This window comes from Camelus bactrianus, chromosome 2 (genome assembly GCF_048773025.1).
Source record: "Camelus bactrianus isolate YW-2024 breed Bactrian camel chromosome 2, ASM4877302v1, whole genome shotgun sequence".
In the NCBI taxonomy this organism is placed as follows: Eukaryota; Metazoa; Chordata; class Mammalia; order Artiodactyla; family Camelidae; genus Camelus; species Camelus bactrianus.
In genome coordinates this window covers 86,852,665-86,875,480 of record NC_133540.1, presented here as the reverse complement: position 1 = coordinate 86,875,480, position 22,816 = coordinate 86,852,665, and the positions used below count along the sequence as shown (strand labels likewise).

The window sequence follows — 22,816 nt, the reverse complement described above, 5'->3', positions numbered from 1 at the left end:
TCTTAACATCCTCTGTTCATACCCCTACTTAATAATCTTAAGTATCACTTTGGTTCCAGGCACTGGGGAAACAGAAGAGAACAAGACAGCTTGGATTTCAGTCCTCATGAGATTCTCACTCCTTTGAAACAGTGTTTGCTATTCCTGGGAGGGGGCTGTTAAAAATAATAAAATATATCTGACAGTATAGCAGATGCCTTTGGGGCTGTGAATTACAGTTTCATGATCAAAACACTGAGAACAAATAGAGGACTTGGTAATGCAAATATTTACATGGCTAATAAAGGGTATGTTACATGCATCTTGACAGCTGATTTTCCTGGGTCCTGGATAGAAATGACTACCCAGAACTTTCCAGCCCTGGCTCTACTTTAAAATCATCTGTGGACCTTAAATACACCAAAGTCCCACCTCAGACCAACTGAACTGACATTTTTGATGGTGGGAGGAACAAGAGCATCAGCATTTTTAAAATGCCTGGGATGGTTCTAATATGTAGCCAGGTTTAAGAACTGTGACTCTGCATAGATTCTCAGAAGTACCATCGCCCCTCGGTATCGTGGGGATTGGTTCCAGGACCCCTGCAGATACCAAAATCTGAGGATGCTCAAGTCCTTTATATAAAATGGCCTAGTATTTGCATATAACCTACACACATCCTCCCTGTATACTTTAAATCATCTCTAGATTACTTATAATACCTAATACAATATAAATGCTAGGTAAATAGTTGTTATACCTTATTGTTTAGGAAATAAAACAGAAAAGTCTGTACAGGAATTATATCACAATAAAGGTGTTTTTTAAAAAGTCTATACATATTCAGTACAGAGGCAACCATCATTGGCCTAATACATGTCAGCAACAAAATAACATTTTCTTTCTTTCAAATCTTACAGATGCTTTTGTTTAGTGAACTGAAAGAGAGACACAAAGAATAAAACACAGAATATTTAAAATACAAGTACACACAAAATATAATTATAAACAGAGAAAATATAAACTCATTCCCTCTCTCTCACACACACACACACAGTGCTAACACTCACCAGAACCCTGGTTCTTCTGTCTTGATAACCTTAGCATGACGATGTGACAACGGCTGTCTGGCGCCTATAGTGCCGAGCTGGTGAGGCAGCCGATGTGTGACAGGTAGGTAAGCCATGAGATGTGAGGCTCCTTTAAACCTTCTGACAGTACACCAGCAGGATCATCTAAGTGAGAGGAACCGGGTTCTGATTCAGACATTGACACATTGACGCTTTGGAGGAGGCTCAATAGCGCTATCAGGACCCACTCTTGGAAGCCATTGCCTTTATCTGTCCTTAAAGGTTCATGCATCGATCAAACATTGACTTGATGAAGGGTTATTCTTGAGAGTTAACCCTGCAGCACTCGCACCTGTTGAAAAACCTGCTACGTGTTTTTTCAAGCACCCAGATGAACAAACCCATTTCTTGCAAGTCTTCAACTTTTAACCAGTACTTTTAGTGTAGGTTAGGCTTAGATGCTCTTCCAATACTCCTCTTTTAACACACCCACCCACGTGTGCTACCAGTCATCCTAGTTGACTACTGCCTGCCACTGCTTACCTTCATATTTCCAACACTCCACACATACGGTAACTTTCTTCAAGGCAAGCTCTAGACCATCACTTACAAAAAGAAAGACTTCTTCAAACTGTAAAATCCAGAGAATATTTTGGATCCCAGAATATTTGCAAAAATCATAGATACATGTACGATGGGAACAAGGCTAGCAGACACTGTGCTCATTTACATATTTCAAGCCCCTTTTAGTGACGTCATTCCATAGCTCATGCCACATTTTTCTGCAGGTTTTACTGATGTAGTATGCTGAATAATGGCCCACGAAAAATGTCCACATCCCAATCTCTGGAACCTGTGTGTTACTTGGTGGGAAAAAAACTTGGTAGGTGTGATTTAAGAGTTGAGATGGAGAGACAAAGGTTCCCTTTTCTCCATATCCTTGCCAACATTTGTTATTTGTGTTTTTGATGATGGCCATTCTGACAGGTGCGAGATATCATGATTTTGATATGCATTTCCCTGATATTAGTGATGTTGATGTTCCTGCTGGCCATCTGCATTTCCTCTTTTGGAAAAATGTTCAGTTCTTCTCATGGGTGCGTTGGTTGGTTGCTTTTTAATTGAAATACAGTTGATATTGTGAAGGAAAAGCTGGGCTGGTCTAACAAGATAACTAACAAGTCTAAGTATTGGAATACTGATCTGAGTTGTGCTGGACTAACTTGTAAATCTAAATTAATTAGTGTTGGTTTGCTGTTTATGTGTTTTTGCTAGCCAGCTGGATTTTCAAAGATACATATCTGGCTTTGGAATGTTGGTTTCCTGCCTCCCCACCTCCACTTTTGTAATGATAATGCTGCTAAAGCTGTTCTATGCCTATTGGCCAAATACCCCAAGCTTGTACTTTACCCTATAAAACCTCACGCGCATGTCTTGGAGGTGCTCAGAGCTTCGGAGCAGAAGCCCCTCTGAGCCCACTGGCGTAATACATCTGAGTACTCCAACCCTCCGAGTGGTGCTTGTTTCTTGACTGGCCTGTCATTTCCGTAACAATATCAACTACATGTGGAATCTAAAACATACAACGGAGGTAGTGAATATAACAAAAGAGACTCAGATGTAGAAAAGAAACTAGTGGTTACCAGTAGGGAGTGGGAAGCAGATTAAAAGGTATAAACTAACAGGTATAATACAAGCTACAAAATTGCCAAGGGGGAGGGGAGTGGGAAGGGACAGGGGGATTTCAAAATGTAGAATAGATAAACAAGATTATACGGTATAGCACAGGGAAATGTATACAAGATCTTGTGGAAGCTCACAGCCCGGGTGTAGGGGCAGCGACAATGAATATATGTATGGTTATGTATAACTGCATAATTATGCTCTACAGTGGAATTTAACACATTATAAAATAAATATAACAATAAAAAAAATTTTTTTAAAGTTTATAAGCTACAAGGATATATTGCACAACCCAGGGAACACAGCCAATATTTTGTAACTATAAACAGCATATACAATCTTTAAAATTATAAATCACTATATTATACATACACGCCTGCAGCAGACTACTGTATACCAACTATACTGAAGTTTTAAAAACATTGTAAAGCAAACGCACAAGTACTACGAAATAACAATTACCCGTTGAGGTTTCGTATAATCACGTAAGCCCTCTAAAAAAAAAAAAAAAAAGCTCACGATCACAAAACCTATATCGAGTAAGCTATCTCACAAGCCAGAACAAAACTACTGACAAAGCACATTAAATTTTTCTTATATTAAACAACATAAAAATCAGGGGAGAGCGCGAACGCAGTCCCCCACTACCACAAATTATGCAGTCGAGTTTCCCACATTTGGGGAAATCGCAGGGGTCAGCACACCCGCAGTGCAATGGGTGAGCCTCGCCCTGGGAAAACCACCTTCGTGATCATGGTATCTCCCCTGCCAGGTAAGTATGAGTTGATGTTATTCCCCGGCACCTAACCATCGAATTCAAGTCACTCTTAACATAGGATCACTTTTCTTATGTAGCCTCTAGACACCCTTATTTCTGGAATAAAGAGTTTCCAAGCGATATTTTCATGTAGCAATATTTTTATATCTGAAGGTTGCCAAAATCTTAGGAAATGTATGTGTAGCGCGGGCATGACCAGCAGTCACTGCACTCATCTACATATTCCCCACCCCTTTTGTTACCTCATTTAATTCCTCCTTTTCCTATATTGTTAGCCGTGCAGTTCCAGTAAGACTTAGGTTAAGACGCTCAACAGATTTAAAGACAAACAACATAAATTAGCGCCTTCCTTCAAGGGTTTGGAGCGAATGACGTTGCTGTGCTATCTGGCGCAGTTCAGCAAGTCGCTCTTCACGTAACTTAAAAGAGCAAGTCTGAAAAGACGAAGTCTGACAGAACTACGCTTGAAAATCCAGTGCTTGTAGTGATAAAAATAGGCTGTCAGTTTAAAGCTTCGCGCACAACTACAAAACATGCTCTATTTCAAATATGTGGCAAATGATCTCTCTTAACCTGAAAGGTTGGTTGCATAAACAATAATTCTAACTTTGAACCGAGCAAACGGGGGCAAAGCTCACGCAGCGCCCCCTCCTCCACACAGACATTTGGAGAAGTCGCTGAAGTTGATGGTCCTCCAACGCTGGAAACCAGCTTCCTGATCAGTCTTTCCCCTCGCAAGCAAGAATAAGTTGTATTTTGATAAACCCTCCGGTGCTCAACACTACAAGCACAGGGACACGCATTTCCTTTTTCACGGGGCCGTTGAAATCTGGAACAAGACTGCTGGAGAATCCATCCTGCAGAAACTCCTGAGCCCTCCTAGACCCATATTAGACTCCGAAAAGAGCACATCGTGTCTCAGGCAATGGTTAATAATTCACATTGCCACGTCCACATCATAAGTATTATCGGTCTTCCCCATCCTCTCCTCCTCTTTTCACTGTGAATTAGAATTGGAGTTTCCAAGTTTACCTGTTCTCCGAGACCACACTAGAACCAGGACTCTTCTGGTATTCTCTCCTTGGCCAAAATAAATTAGCCAGATTTGTATTTTTTTAAAACAGGAAGAAATAATGCTGTTTTTAAAATCTTATTAAAGATTAACAAGCCATAACTGAGAACGCAAGGTGTCTGAGGTGGGGAGAGACAAATATTGAGGCGAGATGGGAGGGGACTCTGTGATGTGGCTGCCACTATTCCCGAAATCTGACCTTTGACAGTCTACCGGTTTGATTTTTTACAGACTATCTCCTCCAAAGAAAGAAATATAATGTAAAAATACGTATTACACGTAAATACATCTACAGAACATGTACATATATGTAGATGTAATCTATAAGCAAAATATTTACATTTTGTTTTGTGAAATAAAGGTTAAGATACCTGGAAATCTGGTTGGGAAGCACGCATGTAAGGGAAAAACATGATGTCTATACTCTGTGCTGTTACCACCAACAACTCTTACATCCAAAGTGCCATTTTCAGATTTGTGACCAGTGGTGCTTTCTTCAACAAGTAACAGAGCTGTTAAAGAGCCCTCAGTCTTACAAGGTGAGTTTCAATATTTCACAAGACTGTCACTGTTATTGGCCTAGTCATCAAAATTTTTGTCTAAGACAGTCTGCCTCAGGGCAAGGAGGTGACTGTCTTCCACTCTCTTGCAGCTCAAGCAGGTTAAGAATAGCATTAGTACTACAGTCCTCACACAAGCCCGGCAGACCTGAATGTCCTTTGAGGATAGCCACATCTGACTAGGAAAATGTAAGGAAACATATGTGTTTAATACCAATGTAAGTTAGCACAGAGAAAGTGGGGAAGATTCTTAGTCATTTCACAAAGGTTGAAAATCTCTTGCCGAAACCAAAGACATAATAATCTCACAGATTGATCTCACTTACAAATCGCAAAACTCTTCACGAAATCTATAAAATCGTTATGAACTGAAGCTAGTAGGGTATTAAAAGAACACATGCAATAGCTAAATAGGTTTTGCAGCAGGAATATGGGACTGAAGTACATGTAAGTGTATTGTACATGTGTGCAGGATACAAGTTTGCGCTCTAGAAATCTGTTGGAAGAACTTCCCTTGCGGCCTGTGTGTGTGTCCACTTTCTGGTACATTTCTGTGTGCCCACCAAGTGTAACACTGGAGCTGTGTGTTTTTCTGGCATTTATAGGAAGCAACATAGGAAATGAGAAGCAAGTATTGCTCACCTCTTGAAGCGGAAGAATTTTTACCATTAACACCATTTTGATTGTAAATCTCTGAATAACAGTAAATCAACTATACCTCAATAAAAAATAAAATAAAATAAAGAAATGACAGGTCTAACACTTTGCAGTAGCTACAAAGTCATATTAATTAATAGAAACATATATCAGCAAATAATATGTTTTATCAAATATAAAAAATATACAATGATTTGATAGATTTTTTTGGCATTTAAAATCCCGAGTGAACCTCCTAATAAGAAAAAAAAATGAAGTTACTAAAAGTATAAAATTTGATGACCCAATAAATGTATTTGCAGAAAATTGAGCATAGAAAATCCTAATGATTAATCAAGATATCACATTAGCAAGTTATTGTGTTATAGAAAATTATGACACCAAAATGCTGTTTTTCGTTTGTAAGTTATGCTGATACTCATGTATCTTTCTTACCCCTATTATGTTTTATAATTAATAAAATATTTGTAAAGGAAAAAAAAATCTTTGAATAACAAAGGGATATCTGAGGCGAAGGCCAGCACAGAAGATGGGATGTAACTTGGGTTCATTTAATTAGAATTTGACGTGGGCCTTGCATTTTTCTCTGACAACAACGGTAGGTTTTTATTTTGAAAAGAATAACACTGACACACAGAACATTTCAAATGTCTCTTGTCTACTAGATTTGGTTCTGTCTCTGTGGGGTTCTCTGACAGTGAGGAATTCACGGTCTGTGCATCTGTGTACCTGTGTACCGTACCCGCGGGCTCACCCAGCTTCTGAAGTGCACGCTCCCTCCAGCCTCTGTATAATTATGTGCAGGAGGGGCATGTGGTTGGCTGCAAAGCCAGGGGTAAGCAATTCTCTCAAAACCGAATCCTGAAGACAGACTTTGCTCCCCTACCTGACATCATGTTTTGTAAGACAACTAGTCTAGAAAACACACAAAGCCACAGAATTCTTTACCAGGGGCATTTTGTGGGGTCAAGAGAATGCCTGGTTGGTGTTGCTTTCTGATGGAGCCTCCTGCCTGTCTTAGCGCGCTCCGGCGGCGGCAGGTAAGTCTTGAGGGGCCCAAAGGGAGATGCTTACCCTCTGATTTATTAATTTATGGATTCAGGGCTTAGTCAACCTTCGGGCATCAGATAGAGTGGGAGCTATTTCGGGGGATGTGGCAACATGAGATGGTCCCTGGGGTTGAGTGGTATGTCTGTGTCTTGGGGGTGCACAGCAGGACCCAGTGGAGTAGAAAGAGATTTTAAAATTTTTATATACTTCAAACTGTTTTTTGTTTGTTTTAATTAAAATTTTTTTAATTTATTTTTTATTTTAGGGGGTTAATTAGGTTTCTCTGTGTATTTATTTATTTATTTTTCTAATGAAGGTACTGGGGACTGAAGGCAGGACCTCATGCATGCTAAGTATGCGCACTACCCCTGAGCTATAGAATTTTTATATTCTTAAATCCCATACTTTAAAATTTATTTTTAGTGAGTTCTATAATGTAATACTGTATATGCAGTAGAACATGCTTAAAACTGATAAATGATAAATATATATGTATATATATGTATATAGAGTACACACTCAAAATTTTTTACTGATGAAATGCATGATAAAAAAGATTTCCAGTCAGTCCAGCTGTTGTCCTGCATCAATACAGAAGGCTGAGTAGTGGAGGGGAATGGTCTGCTATCAGGAGTGCCGGTCAGGGATGTGCCAGAGGAAAACCCTAGACTTCATGGGAAAATAAAAGTAGACAGTCTCACTGTGCAGGACAGGAAGGCAGCTCCCAGACGCAGCAGTACCCCGGCACCACCCCAGCACCTGGAACTGTACCATCTATAGACAAAGGGGCCTGAAGAGCAAGTCTTGGGAGCAGTACAGCAGGCCTGTGTCTTAGCTTGGCCTCCCATAACAAAACACCGTAGATCAGGTAGATTAAGCAGCAGACATTTATTTCTTACAGTTCTGGAGTCTGGGCATGTCGGGCTCTGGTGAGGGCTCTCAGCCTGCAGACAGCCACTTCTTGCCGTTTGTTCACATGGCAGAGAGAGAGAGAGAGAGAGAGAGAGAGAGGGAGAGAGAGAGAGATTGAGAGAGAGAGAGAGAACAAGTAAGCTCTCTGGTCTCTTCTTATAAGAGCACTAATCTTTTCATGAATATCCCAGCCTCAGGACCTCATCTAAACCTAATTATTTCCCAAAGGTCCAGGTGTAAACATTATTACATTGGAGCAGGTGGGGTAGGGCTTCAGCATATGCATTTGGGGGTGGGGGAACACAGTACAGCCTATCATAGCCTAAGGACTTGGGTTGGAATCCTGATCTTCATTTCACAGCCAGGACTTTGGGCAAATTATTTAGCTTCACTGTGTCTCAGTTTCCTCATATGTAAGATAGAAATAGAAACACTAGTTCCTGCCTCAGGATGCTGTTGTGAGAGTGAACAAATACAGTTAAAGAACTTGGACAAGTGTCTGCAGCATGGCAAGTGTGAGGTATAGTAGAAGTTATTTTCACATTAGCTATTATTATCCAGTGAGATGGGGGCAAACAAAAACACTTAATTAGGTGAAAGCTGAGCTCTGCATCTGGACCCAACCCGAGTGCCCACCTTAGCCAGGTCAACATTACTGGTGCATCTCCAGTGGGTCCTGGAGCCGGCTGCAGAGTCACCTGCCACCCTGTGGAGTCAGACTCCCTGGAAAATATCTCAAGGGGCTCTGTGCATGGAGATTAAATGTATTTAATGCCTGGGATGCAGTTGGGATGATGTAGATCAAGATGCAGTCAGGACCTTAGTGGCATCAAAGCTTGATTTTCTAGGACACATACAACCATTATGGATTCTCTCAGCACATTTTTAATGAGTAACCACTGTGAGTAAGGGATAAAGCAGTAAGCAGTGGAGGCAGAAATCCACTCCTTTTATTTAATCTCTTAAATGGACTATGAATTCTTCACAGCCAGACCTTTATTTATCTCTGTTTGGTGCCCAGCTCAGAGCATGGAAGTAGTAATAAAAGCTAAAAACTTACAGAGGGCTGCCCGTGTTCCATGCACTATTTTAAATGCTTCATGTGCACTTCTGCATCCATATTTTATAACCACCCTTGAAATAGCCTTTAGTATTATCCCAATTTTATAGATGAGAAGAATGAGGCCCAAAGAGGCTAAGTAGTTTGCCCCAGGTCACACAGCTAGCAAGTGTCAAAGTCAGGATTTCACACCCAGCCTGCTCCATCCAGCACCTCTGTGCTTTACTGCTTCCACAGTACACCATTGGTGTTAAATAGATAAGGGAAAAACAGAATGGTCAAGACATCATCTGCATATATACAAGCACATGTTAATTTCTGTGAATAAAAATGTTTCACTTGTGCTTCCAGCACCTCAGCATGTCCCAGCATGTGAGTCTTCTGGTCTTTCTCCTTGGAGTTCTCACCTCTCAGATGGTGAGTAGCCCCTGATGTGTTCCTACTTCTTCCCCTTCCAGGGCTTCTAGATTTTCCTGTTGAAACACAAAGTCACATGACATCTGATTTCCCATACTCTGGACATAAGATTGACAATGTGATTCTTTTTTCCCCATTGTTACATCCTTTTATATCTATTTCCCTCTTTCAAGAAAGGATATCATTTCACTTATGTTAAAATGAAGGTACTTAAGGGTAACTTCAGAATCAATAAATTTTCAGAAGTGATGTTTAAGTTACTGACTCTAAGGCAGGAAGAGAGAGAGACTAAATTGGTTAAGGAGAAGGTCCTTCTGCTCAGAAATAGCTCCACAACACATCCTACCTAGGAAAATAGTTACATTTAACTTTTTGTTTTAAGATGGAGCGAGAAGAGCCCATAGGTACAGAGGAAGTTGGAAAAGAATGACAGAGATCTGATTCAGAGTCTCCAATGTGCTGCTTACTTTGCCTGAAATATTTTTTCCTTCCACCCCACCCCGGAGCAGCGCTCCTCTTCCCCCAACACCTCTTAACTGCTAGTCATCCCTAAGAGCACTTCCCTGACCCTCCCTCCCCACCCCCAGGAAAGTCGGATCCTCCCAGACGCACTCCTGCATTCCCTGCTCTTCTTTGTAGCGCTTCTAACCATCCTAACCGAATAATCCATGCTGTACTTAGACGAGATCGGGCACGTTCAGGGTGGTATGGCTGTAGACTCCACGCTGTATTTAGTTGTCTGATGTGTGTCTTCCCCACTGGAACTTAAGTTCTCAAGAATGGCGACACTGTCTTGTTCGATACTATGACCCCTGTGCCTGGCACATAGTGAGTGCTCAGTAAATGTATGAGTCACGAATGTTGAATGAACTTCCCATCATAGATGATGGTGTCCAGGGACTTTGTGAGCAAGGGTGAATCCTCTTCCTGTTCCTCTGTCTGCCTTCAGTAGGACCCATCCCAGAAGCACAGGTCTTTTAAGACATATTAGCATGGCAGGACGTGGGCATCTTCTGAAACCAGAACTGGGTGCAAGTACCCACTGCATCACTCACCAGGTCCTTATTACCTCCAGCAAGCCTCCCAATTTCATCATTTATAAAATGGGTTGCTGTGAGAATCAGACATGATAACATACATGGACTACTTTGTGCCCTTATAAACATGGCTCCCTCTGGGGGTTCGTTTAAATTGAATGGCATAAATCCAGGCCTGATCAAAGACTAAAGGTCCCACTGTGGAATTTCAGGTGCCTTGCAGGCAGGTAGGTAAAAATCAGGTAATAAAGGGTTTTCTCAGTGCCCCCAAATCATACTGAATTGGTGGCCACTAATATAAGACCTGTCTCAAAGAAAATATCTTAAGAATAAAGGCACTGTAAGGAAAAATTGTGAAAGACTGAACTAGAGTGACGTTCTGACCAGTGCGGTTTTCCCAGTTACCTCCATCTTTGTCTTTAACAATGCTAGAATTCTGGAGAGATAAATGTAAGCTTGTACAAAACTGATAGTAATGTAATTAACCCCTGTGCATAGAAATGCAAACTGTATCTGGTAGGATGCCTGTGGATATCGACAAGGTGTGCCAGTTTTGTACTACTTGTAAATTCATTTCAGGACCCCTACTCTGAGCATGAAGGTGTGGTGCTTTGAGTTCTCTTTTTCAACTGTTGTAACAGCTTGCCAGTTCCTTCATTAATGAGCTAAATATAATCCTTGACACTTGTTCCTTTTATGTTTGTATAAGAATCATGGCTACATTTTCTTTTTTTAAATACCGTTGAAAGGCACATAGTAAAATAAAACACAAGTCCCTCTCCTCTTTCTAGCAGATGAAGAAATAAGGTTTAAGTGGTGGCAAAGTTGAAGTTAGACAGTTCAGCATTTCCTGTTTCATGAACTCATTCACTAAACCCTCCCTAGTGTCAAGACTAGGCTCAGTGCTTCCTTCTGGTCCTACACGGGAGATTCAACAGGAAGTGCTCTGGGGACACCACATGGAGCCTAAGTACCCGGTGAGGCACCAGAGTTATCAGATGTGCTCGAAGCCACTTGTCCGAGTCTTCACCTCTTTTGGAGTAATTGTACCCCTTTGAGAATCTATGAAAACCCAGGATCTTCCATTCCCCATAACATGTACATTTTGCATAAGATTTCCAGCAGACCCTCTCGAAATTCATGGACTTCTAGGCTTCAGGATTGCCCTGCAGAAAGGCCAACTATTAACCACTTCCTTATGAAACATAGAGAAATTTTGCTCACGTCAACGCCACTCTCTTGTCTCAGTGGATGATCAGGCACTCTCTTCCTGGCCTCCAACCAGCATTCTGAGTGGCCTCGCAAGTCGGCTTCCTCACTGTCATTGAAATGTCACAAGTTGGGTATCTTAGAGGAGCCTGACTGATGGAATTTCTGGGTAAGATCTTCCTCATTCAGGAAATGAGAGGAAGAGGAAGGGAGGAAGGAGCAGGGATGGAGAAAAAAGAGAGGCAGCAGTGAGGGTGGAGCAGCCACTGAGGATGACTTTCTTATGATGTGAGGACGTCAGGGCAACACCCATGTATTAACAGTTAGCTTTTCCCCTTCCAGAATCCCAGGAATCCAGAAAATATCAGACTTCAATGTAACTCTCAATTGAAATATCTTTCCAATTTCCTGTTCTTCACACAAATCATCTTCAATATCTGTATCCTTTTGCCATTCATGTATACTGGGCACTTCATATTTATGAAGTAAAAGGTAAATTATTGATATGTATTTATACATGTCCTTCTACGATTTTCCTTCCTTCAAAAAAATTATAACTATTTAGAATGGCATCCTAATCTGTTTTAACCTATGGTGCTGAATATGAAGCATTGATATTATCAAGTGATGTGATTTCCTCTAGGAAAAAGAGCTACAGTAATTGTGTGCTTTCTCCTTGTTTGTAGTCATGCTTCATTTTCTTCTCCCCCACATACACAGACACTTTCTTTTTTGCTTTTAAGTTGCTTCTAACCACCACTACCATCTTAGGAAAACAGCTTTTGGGGTCTTGACTGCCTGTGGTTGCAACTGGGACCTCTTAGTGGAAATGCAATCATGGCCTCATAGAATATTAGAGTTGGAATGGAACTTGGAAATAACATTGTCAGTCTTTCTGCTATCAAGGACTCGTTTTTTTTTTTTTTTTTTTTTTTTTTTGCTTTTTAGCTACAGCCAACTCTCCCTCTCTCAGAGGTTGGATATTTTAAGACTCCTGTCTACCAACTGCATTTTGAATCTAATATTTCATCCATTTTCTTTGTTCCTCTTCGTCAAACAGTCTCTTAATGGACAAGTTCAGTTTGGTTACTGGGCCTTAACAGGTTCATCAACTATGTCCCATCAATTTCTGTGTCAATCCACAGCCAGAGGTTCTAATTGTCAGGAGACCAGATAAACACACAACGCAATCACATCCCTTTTTCTCCCTCCATCACAAACCAAGAAGTTATTGGACTTTGAAATTCAGCTTAGGATCATTTAGTGCAGGGGTGAGTGGACCTAACCCCAAACACCCTCCTGGGGCTATCACAATATTGCAGTAGACGGATGGCAATCATAGAGGCCTGAGGTTATCAATAAAATGCAAATTGTGCTTAGTATGCTCCAGTTAAGATAACCTGGGAGTGTGCAACTTAAAGATGTTCCAAGAACAAATTTTAAAGTAAATAAATATTGACACTTTTACAGTCTGTAATCCAGATAATTAGTTTATGTTAACCTTATTTCCTAAGAGTGCAGAGACACACTTTTATATCTTACTTTGAAAGTATGAATTGAAGAATGGAATATCTCAACCCTCATAAGGATAAGATGCCCTATGCTTTTCAGGCATTACTGACTGCGGCAGGATGAGAGCATGTTTCTTTCTTTGGGCTAAATAATATATGCAGTATAATTTTATGCCATTTACACATCCTATTTGAAGTTATTTTTGATGTTTAAGATTCACTATAAAGTTATTTTTTAATGTCTTAATTTCTATATGGACATTTCTGTCAAGGTAAAACTGGAACATTAGCCTTCCTTGGCAGTTAGCAAGAATACATCACTACTCTTTCTACTGGAAAAAGACAAAACATTGTATCCTGATGTTTGTTCTTCTACCTTTCAAATAATGTTTATGATGCTCATCACAGAATTTATTTGTAATGGCAAAAACCAATCTAAATATCCACTAACAGGGACATCTCAAACACGGGGATGCAAGCATACAGTGGAATATCATGTAACAGGTACTGAGGAGGGGGACTGTGTTTAGTGCACTGGCACATGAGAAAAGGTAGGTGGCAGAACAATGTCTAAAGTGTGATCTCATGTGTATTTTTAAAAGACACATATTGTCTATGTTTTGTACTGGAGATATAGAAACAGATTGGAATGGCATATAGCTAAACGTTAATAAGGATTATCTCTGGAATATGGGAATAAAGAAGCTCTGAATGGTTTGAAATTTGTGTGTGTACACACACACCCACATACACACACATACACACATGTATATGTGTGTAAAGCAGGGAAAAAATGAATTTACTGGAAAACTAGAGGCCTGGGGGAAGGGATGAAAGAAGGCTTACTTCCACCATAAATCCTGTCCCTTCCACTGCCTTTCATTATTTTCATTTTTTTCCTTAAAACTGATTTATGGAGAGACTAATTTTTAGTTTTATTTCAGACTGTAGAGATGCTTTACTAAACAATTAAAAATATGTGTGTGTGCTTCCTGATCCACTGAACGAGAGGAATGAGGAAAGTGTTTTAAGTTAAAATCCTTTAAAAACTAATTTTTTCCTGATTATAAAATTTTGACATGCTCATGGTAGGCAAATCAGAAATAATAAAAGAACATAAAACACACAACACTGTGAATTAACTATATGTCAATTAAAAAAAAAAGAAAAAATCTATCTATAATATCACCATATGGTGGGGTACTTTTTTTTTAATTGTGGTATAGTCAGTTTACAATGTTGTGTCAGTTTCTGGTGTACAGCACAATTCTTCAGTCATACATGAATATACGTATATTCATTTTCATATTCTTTTTCACTGTAAGCTACTACAAGATACTGAATATATTTCCCTGTGCTATACAGTATAAACATGTTTATTTATTTTATATATATCAGTCAGTATCTGCAAATCTCGAACTCCCAGTTTATCCCTTCCTAGCCTCTTCCCCTCTGGCAACCACAAGTCTGTATTCTATGTCTATGAGTCTGTTTCTGTTTTATATATAAGTTCATTTGTCTTTTTTTTTTTAATTCCACATATGAGTGATATCATATGGTATTTTTCTTTCTCTTTCTGGCTTACTTCACTTAGAATGACATTCTCTAGGGACATCCATGTTGCTGCAAATGGCATTGATTTATTCCTTTTTATGGCTGAGTAGTATTCCATTGTATAAATATACCACAACTTCTTAATCCAGTCATCTGTCGATGGACATTTAGGTTGTTTCCATGTCTTGGCTATTGTAAATAGTGCTGTAATGAACATTGGGGTGTAGGTGTCTTTTTGAATTAAGGTTGCCTCCAGATATACGCCCAGGAGTGGGATTGCTGGGTCATTTGGTAAGTCTATTTTTAGTCTTTTGAGGAATCTCCATACTGTTTTCCACAATGACTGCACCAAACTTCATTCTGGTGGGGCACTTTTATCCAGACTTTTTTCTATGCATTTTTGTTACCTCCCAGATCAGTGTGGTTTTTTAGAAAACAAAAAACAAAATTGAGATCTAAATTAAATTGTGACTTTATCCTTAAAATCTCTCCCAGTCAGAAGTCCTTCCACAGTACCCTGGTCTGCAGGCATGCCAGAAACATTGTGGGATGATTTTACTTCATAACCACTTTTTAATACTTTAATAGTTAAACGGTCTATTTTGTAACATTAATTGTATTTAATTATTGGAAGCCAAAACCACCACTTAAGTTATTTAAATAGATCCTTGTCATTTAAAAACAGCCTGGTGAAACAATACAGGTGATCACACCAATTTCCTTGATGAAATTTGAGTAGAATGTCTTTTCCTGGAATCAGGAACACATTCTTATCTGCTTCTAGCTTTATAATTTAACTAACAAATTGAATCTGCTCCCTGCTCTGATAGTCTTGTAATGGTGTTTGGTTTAAATAATGTAATTTTAATCTGAAACTATAGTTACTGTGTGCTGTTCGGAAAACTAACACTTTAGGAGGTTATTTGGTATATTACAAGAATACATTTCTTAAATTTCTATTTTTCTTCGTATAGTAAACTTACACCATTGCGCTAAAGAAACCGCTCATCAAGGACTGCAACCACTCAGAGTTTTGCTTGAAGAACAGTGTAACACAAAAGTACAGGAATAACCAGGGTATAAAAATTTTTCCAGCTGTGAGATAAGTCTTCTGAAGTAGGAGCTGCCCTATAATTTGAAAGATGTCAGGTTTTTAGGGCCAGTTTTAATTCCGTATCCTCTCTTCTTCGAGGACAGCAGCTTTATAAACACCTCTACTCTTATAGAAATTTTAGAGGATGCCTGAAAGAGAGTAAAGTTAAATAGAAAGGATTTAATTAGTATTGGTGGAGTTTCAGAAAGAGGAGTACTTTCAGGCAAAGGGTATTCCCCCATTTAGAGAAAGCTTTACCTACTCTTTCATACAACAGTTGATCAAATATGAAAGATTACTGAACTGATGTTGCCAAGAAACCCACCCTGTGAATCCATTCAGTAAATCATAATAATGTTTTCCATGTTTACAAAGTCAGAACATTAATATCACTTTCAGGATCTTAAGCGCTGCTTATTTTGGTTTTGTTTTCTCATCAGTTGTATCTTAGAGGAGCCTGACAGATGGAATTTCTGGATAAGATCTTCCTCATTCAGGAAATGAGAGGAAGAGGGAGGGAAGAAGGAGAGAGGGATGTAGAAAGGCCTTTTTCCTCTTCTAGCATTTTGTGGAACATTTTCAGAGTTTTAAATATATACCGCTGAGAACGCCCCACCTCCCACTTTTCTAATTACACATATGGATGTGACCAAATTGTCTAGCAGTATGGTCCACAAATACACTGAATTGATTTTTCCAAGTCACATTTGCCAATACCAGATGAGTTAGGCCTTTGTTATTGTAAAATACTTTTAAAAATATTAAAAATCCATCTTCTGGCACTCTTCACAACTATTAAACAAACCACTGGATACTTTTACAAAATGGTAAGAGAGAGTAGGTGAGCATCGAGGATGAATGTTCAGCCGAGGCCACTTATGAGGTCAGACCAAAGCCTTTTGAGATACAAATTATCCAGTTTTTATAGCCAAGAATATTTTTCTTGGTATTCATCCAAATTTTTATATTTGGTGTGTCCTGCCTCTGGTCAAACACACCTATAGTGTTTTTAAGATAAAGATCTACTTTGCAAATCATCTGTGAGGGTAACTGGCAAAGCTGTTCAGCGGTGGAATTTCAGACTTACTGGGGCTTTGCCACTTTGTCTGAGAGTAGGGGTTAAAATGAACTTGTGACAACGAGGCCAGGGCAGGGTTCAAATACTGGCAGTGCTATCTTTGGAACAGTCATTTTTAAAGTACATTTGTCTCCTAGGACTGTTGCAACAAATTAGCTCAAACTCAGTGACTTAGAAGAATAGAAATTTACACTCTCGGTGTCCAGGAGTCACAAGTCAAGGTGTCAGCAGGGCCATGCTCTCTCCAAAGGCTTTTGGGGAGAACCCTTGGGTTACATCTTCCAGATTCTGTTGGCTCTTGAAGTTCCTTGGCTGTGGCAGCATAATTCCAGTCGCCACCTTCATCTTCACACGGTCTTCTCCCCTGTTTCTCTGTGTCTTAAAACTCTCGTTGGATTAAATCCTGGATGAACTCATCTTGAGATCCTCAATTATATCTGCCAAGGCCCTATTTCCAAATAAGGTTGCATTCACAGTACCGAGGGTTAGAACTGGTTTGTGTCTTTTTAGGGGACATGGTTCAGTCTGCTGTACCTACATTTTTATCATACCCACCCCTCTCATCTATCATAATGTGCTCCTTTCAGAGGACCTGGTGGTGGATCAGAGGTGGCCAGGTCACGAGCTGATCATGATACATCTAACACGGTCAGTCTTCTAGAAGACTTTTTTTTTTGAGAACAATTTAAATAATAATTTAAAAACATGTTAATATTACAATAAACATATCATGGCATGTAAAACAAAAGTCACGTGAAATTTTAAGATGCAATGTGAGACTCCAGCATATTATTTTTAATTGAAGTATAGTTGATTTAAAATGTTGTGTTAGTTTCTGATGTATAGCATAGCGATTCATTTGTAAATACATATATTCCTTTTCATATTCTTTTCCATTTTAGGTCATTACAAGGTACTGAATGTGGTTCCCTGTGCTATACACTAGGACCTTGTTGTTTATGCATTTTGTATATAGTAGTTACAAGGTTATCCATCTTATATATAGTAGTTAGTATCTGCAGCTCCCAAGTTCCCAATTTATCCCTCCCTTTCCCCCCAGCATAGTTTTCAGCTAGGTAATGGCTTTCTTGCTAGGCCTCTAGAAGAATGGCATTCACTCTTTTGCTGATGGGGTGCCTCAGAGTGAAAGTTTTCCCATTATTCACCTGTTATTCACAAGTAACCTAGATGTTTATAACCTATAATTTGTCATTTTGTTAAGGTAGAAACTTTAATCGTGTGCTGCTATAGACTGCTTAATGAGAACAAATTACTAACCTAGTGAGTCAGTCTGGCTGATCACCCAGCTTAGGGGACAGGACCCGGGAATATTGTTCTCTGATTCTCACCCATTCTGTGGGTAATGGGGTAAAATACAGGGTCATGTATGAATTTTAGAATTTGTACAAGTGATCTATTCAACCTATACTTACTGATCAATGGTATGGGGATACAAGAATAATCCCCCCAAAAAAGAATAAATTCTTGCTCTTTCCAAACAGGTATATAGAGAGATACATGTCTACTCTGAATCTAGAATTACTGGCAAGTCTGAGCACACGTGCCATCACTGCCCATTTGCTTAATCAGGATGGATATTGCTAATTGATCTTGGTGCTCTTTCCTCCTGAGCCCACATCTTAATCTACTCAGGTTGCCATAACAAAACACCATAGACTGGGTGGCTTAAACAGTAACAATTGATTCTCACAGTGCTGGAGGCTGGGCAGTCCAAGATCTAGGTGCTGGCCAGTCCATTCCTGGTGAGGGCTCTCTTCCTGATTTGCAGATGACCATCTTGTTGTATCCTCATATGGCGGAGAGAAAGAGGAAGCAAGCTCTTCAGTGTCTCTTCTCATAAAAGCACCAGGGGGTTGGGGGGAGGGTATAGCTCAGTGGTAGAGCATATGCTTAGCATGTACGAGGTTCTGGATTCAATCCCCAGTACCTCCATTAAAAAAAAAATCACCAATCTCATTCATGAGGGTGCCACCCTCATAATCTAATTACTTTGCAAAGTCCTCACCTCCAGTACTCTCACACTGGGGGCTAGGGTTTCAATATATGAATTTTAGGGGGACACAATTACTTGGTTCATAGCAGCCCAGTTGTGGTTTCAGGAAAAAAAGGACATCTGTGCTTCCTGTAAGCCAACTCCATAGGGTTGGTATCAGGAATGAGAGTATATTTTTTTAACCACTGATTGTGATAATGTTACATTCAGAGCAATGTTTTCTATTAAAAAAATTTTTTTCATGAGATACTTTTGGCATCATTATTTACTTAAATTCATCCAAGGGTCTGAAAACATTTTGGAACATTACAAGATGTCACAAAGGGCCCAAATGTGAAGGTTTAAGTGTAAATCCCCTGAAGTTAAAAAAAGAAAAAGGAAATTTTAGCCAGTATACACATGTAGGTGAAAAGGTGTGTGGGTTGGCGGAGAGGAGATAAAAATCAAAAGTTGCCACTTGGCTTGCTCCCCGGGGTCTGGTTGAGGGTGTGTGTGTGTGGTGTCTGGGGCACATGGGCTTAAAGACCAACTTGGACTATCTCTGAGGTCTCAGCAGAGGAGGAAGCTGGAATGAGAAGGCCAAGGTTGGCCCTGGCTGCAGAGCAGAGACCCACAGACACAAGGCAAGAGAGGATGTGGGGCCAGGGCTCCAGTAAGAAGGAGGGATGGTAACAGAGATGGCTTCTGGCCCTTGACTTGCCCTGTGTCTGTTTGCAGGTTTCCCATTTTATCTAAGACATTATGTATCTTGCCAGAGCCACAAACTTAGTATATTTACTTTGAGCAGCTCTTCCTCAAGTTTTGAGTAGCATGTGTCCATTTGGAAAAGGAAGCAACAGACCAAAAGAAAAAAGGGGTTCTAATACCACTTTCTTTTTCTGTTTGTAGAAAGGGGTGCTTGGTTTGTCAGACGAGAGCAGTAACAGCAGTCCTGGGTACAGGAAAAGCTACTATGTAGTTCAGATGCTGGTAAGTCAATATCATTTACCTTTCCTAAAAAAATTAAGTTGCTTTGGATCAGAGTCTCTTAATAGTGGCACTGTTAACTCTTGGGGCCAGACAATTCTTTGTTGCTGGGTTGCCCTGTTCAGTGTAGGTTTAGCAGCATCCCTGTCCTGTCCCCTCTAGATGCCAGCAGCACCCCTATCCTCCATATGTGACAACCAATTATGTCTCCAGACACTGGCAAACATGCCCTGGAGGGCACACTGCTCCCAGGTTAGAACCCTTGCTTCAGATAATTTACAAGAGAAATCCAAACTTGAATTATAGAAACTTAGCACTCTGGTCATATTTGAGGAACTGGTAAAATGTAAGTGGGTCTGAATTTTTCAAACCTCTTGTGTACTGAATCCAATTATAAATATTTTGTACTCAGTGAGAACAGGTTTTTTTTTTTTTTTTGCATATAATATTCTTCTGTCAAACCAGAAAAATTCAGTATTAGGCTAAGTTTAGAAGATATAAAATTGAAACTAACCATTTGAATTCCAATATCATCCTGAAGGAAATCCTAAGACTAAAATGCCACCTACCACAATCAAAAAATTAGTCACTTAGGGCATAATAACTAGGATATTTGTAGGCTCTCTTTCCTTAAAAGCTCCATGGCTCCCTTAGCAAGGCTAACAGAACTTGGGCTCAAGGAAAACTTTGACCTATTTATATTTGCTTGTGGCACTGAACTATTCTAATAGGAAACTGGTGGTGAAAAATAGGTCAACAGAGACAAGAAGGATACAAAAATACTAGGCCAAATGAAAGGATATTGATCAGTCATGGGGTATGTAGAATACAGCACAGTTGGGCCAGAAAGATTTTCTTTGTTGAAAATGTCCTACCATTGCGACACACTGATAATAAGGGGGGAAAATATGCAAGGGCAGAAAATATCTAGCCCATCTTCACTGTTTAGTCAAAGCTCCAGCATGGAAGTGACTCTGGTGGTGGGTGGAATGACCAGGATACAGCAGAGATCTGATACTGCAGGACCTTTCTACTTGGGGACATTGACATGGACCTATCCCCAGGACTTGCTTCCCCATGCTCTAAGTTTGTATCTCAGAGGACAGATGGCATTGAAAATATAGGCCAGTCAGGCAAAAGCCAAACCGATTTCCCAGTTTAGCCCGATTTCAACCACTCCTACCTGTTGCATGTCACCCCAGCCTCCTGCACTCCCTTTATCTCCTGCAGAAGTCGTATGTGTACCGCCCCCTAAAAAAAGATAGCTCTTTCAAGCCAAAATTGTCAATTAGTACTAGAGCCGCTGATGTATTCCAGCCAGAAAGTACTTTCTCTGACTTGGTCTCTTTGTCCTTCTATTTACAGCCAATGCAAAGACTGAAAGAGGGACCAGAGGATGCTTATTACATGAAGGCAGTGCCCTTGCTGGTTGTGTGGCCTTCCAGTGTCTTTGGAGCGCCAGATATAATTAGGCCCACTGCCGGCACAGTGGCCCACAGCCAGCCTCAGCCAGTGCCTGTCATTCATAGACAGAGTCCATCCACTCTGGCTCCTCCCTTAATGGGGAGCACAGCCCTGAGAGTCCCTGTCCTCACACTTTCCACAGAGTCCAAGACATCGAAGAGAAATGGAGAGGCCTCTGCACCTGGGAACCTGGGGGCCTACTGTGGTGTGTCAGCCAGGTTTTCCCTGACACCCCAAGTTTTGACCACTCCAGGGCTCCCCAGAAAGGGAGCACTTCACAGCACGAGCTTCCCTACCTCCTCCCCAACTAGGGAGCCCCGAGGAGACATGTAAGCTGAAGTGCTCAGTAACGCCTTCTCTTGGAAGAAGGCCCGGACGCACATCTGCCTGTGCTGCTGTGTGTGGAGAGCAACTTTCAAGGGCGATGTTCAAAGCTCAGGTGGTCCTGGTCCTGGTCCTGGTCTGTCACCCCTGATGATGTATCCTGTGAACCTGACTATTTTTATGACAGGATTCACCTCACTCACCGACTCCTCTAGAAATGAAGTTCCTCTCCAAGATGCTTCACAGATGTAGCAAAGTGATGTTGGCATGTACTCTACAACTCTGAGGCAATTTCTCATTGTTACCTAAAAATAAAACAGCACAACTTCTAAACCTTCTCTGAACTATTTAAGTGTTTTTGTTTTTACCCAATTGCAGACAAAATTGGGGGGCCAGAGGAATTTGCCAACTGTTGTCCTATCTTACCTTTTATTCTTGCATTTTCTTCCTGTCCTAGGGATTGGAATCTCCTGTTCTCAAAGTGTCTCTACCAAATCTGAAAAGATTCTGATGTTGGTCATTTACACTTTTAATTGCTACAGTACTCTTTAAACTCTAGAGATAACCCTGATGTCATTGGTTTTCAACACTCAGGTGGTTTCCAGAGTGAAGGAGATAGCCCAGATTATAACAATCATTCTATACTGGAAAATTCTTAAAGGAATGGCCTCAGAAAAGGACTGTTTAGCAGGAAATTTTAAAAAATCCATCAGTTTTCTTCACAGTTAAATCAGAGTCTCCTTCAAGTGGAAATAGCTGCGTTGACAAAGAATCTCCAGAGAGTGAATTGGGAGAGAGGATAAAGAAAGAGCACAAATTAGAAACTAAACTATGCCAACGATGCAGACAGCTGTAATTTAAAATGCTGCAGCAACTACTCAATTTGATTACGGCACAACTGATAGAGATTCACTCAAAGATTTTAGTGGTGCTTGTATGCAGCAAATGAAATGAAAAATTTAGAGCTGACTCAAGGCAGGAAGCTAACTGACTCAGTGAAACAGAAGTTATCTTCTGTTAGACAACTTCTGTTGTCTAAACAGAAGTTAAGACTATCCTGTTTAGACAAGGTTGAAAGGACAAAGCATACGACTTGATAGAAACCTTTCTATGAACTGGTTGCAATGAACCTTTTAAGATTTGCACAAATCTTGAAACTGGAAGAAAGAAGAATGATATTAAGCACAAGAGAAGTGAGGATTTGTTTATTAAAACTTAACAAAAATCAAACAGCATCTTATAGGCTTAGAGCAGTGGTGTGCTGGCAAATGATTAACAACTGTCTCTCTGGGGGATAAAAATCCAATTTGTGGTTTTTGCCATAATAT

At 40.2% G+C, this 22,816-nt stretch overlaps 1 protein-coding gene and 1 non-coding gene across 2 annotated transcripts; one reads left to right on the top strand and one right to left on the bottom strand.

Moving 5' to 3' along the window:
* Positions 1 to 3,348: 3,348 nt before the first annotated feature.
* Positions 3,349 to 3,512, bottom strand: LOC123612611 (U1 spliceosomal RNA). The gene has a single exon (XR_006719902.1). It is a non-coding gene; the product is annotated as a U1 spliceosomal RNA (small nuclear RNA).
* A 3,187-nt stretch (positions 3,513 to 6,699) lies between these two features.
* LOC141579395 (uncharacterized) lies at positions 6,700 to 21,751 on the top strand. Its single transcript, XM_074374987.1, has 4 exons — positions 6,700 to 6,839; positions 9,173 to 9,238; positions 19,623 to 19,703; positions 21,066 to 21,751. The coding sequence occupies exons 1-4, from the start codon at positions 6,774 to 6,776 to the stop codon at positions 21,495 to 21,497; spliced, it is 645 nt and encodes a 214-aa protein (XP_074231088.1). The 5' UTR covers positions 6,700 to 6,773; the 3' UTR covers positions 21,498 to 21,751.
* Positions 21,752 to 22,816: the final 1,065 nt, after the last annotated feature.

What these genes read in the sequence shown, in the direction of transcription:
- LOC141579395 (XM_074374987.1), top strand. Translation starts at nt 6,774, where the DNA reads ATGCCTGGTTGGTGTTGCTTTCTGATGGAGCCTCCTGCCTGTCTTAGC. An exon ending in GAGTTCTCACCTCTCAGATG is followed by an intron (nt 9,239 to 19,622) that starts GTGAGTAGCCCC and finishes TTCTGTTTGTAG; the next exon opens with AAAGGGGTGCTTGGTTTGTC. An exon ending in ACTATGTAGTTCAGATGCTG is followed by an intron (nt 19,704 to 21,065) that starts GTAAGTCAATAT and finishes TTCTATTTACAG; the next exon opens with CCAATGCAAAGACTGAAAGA.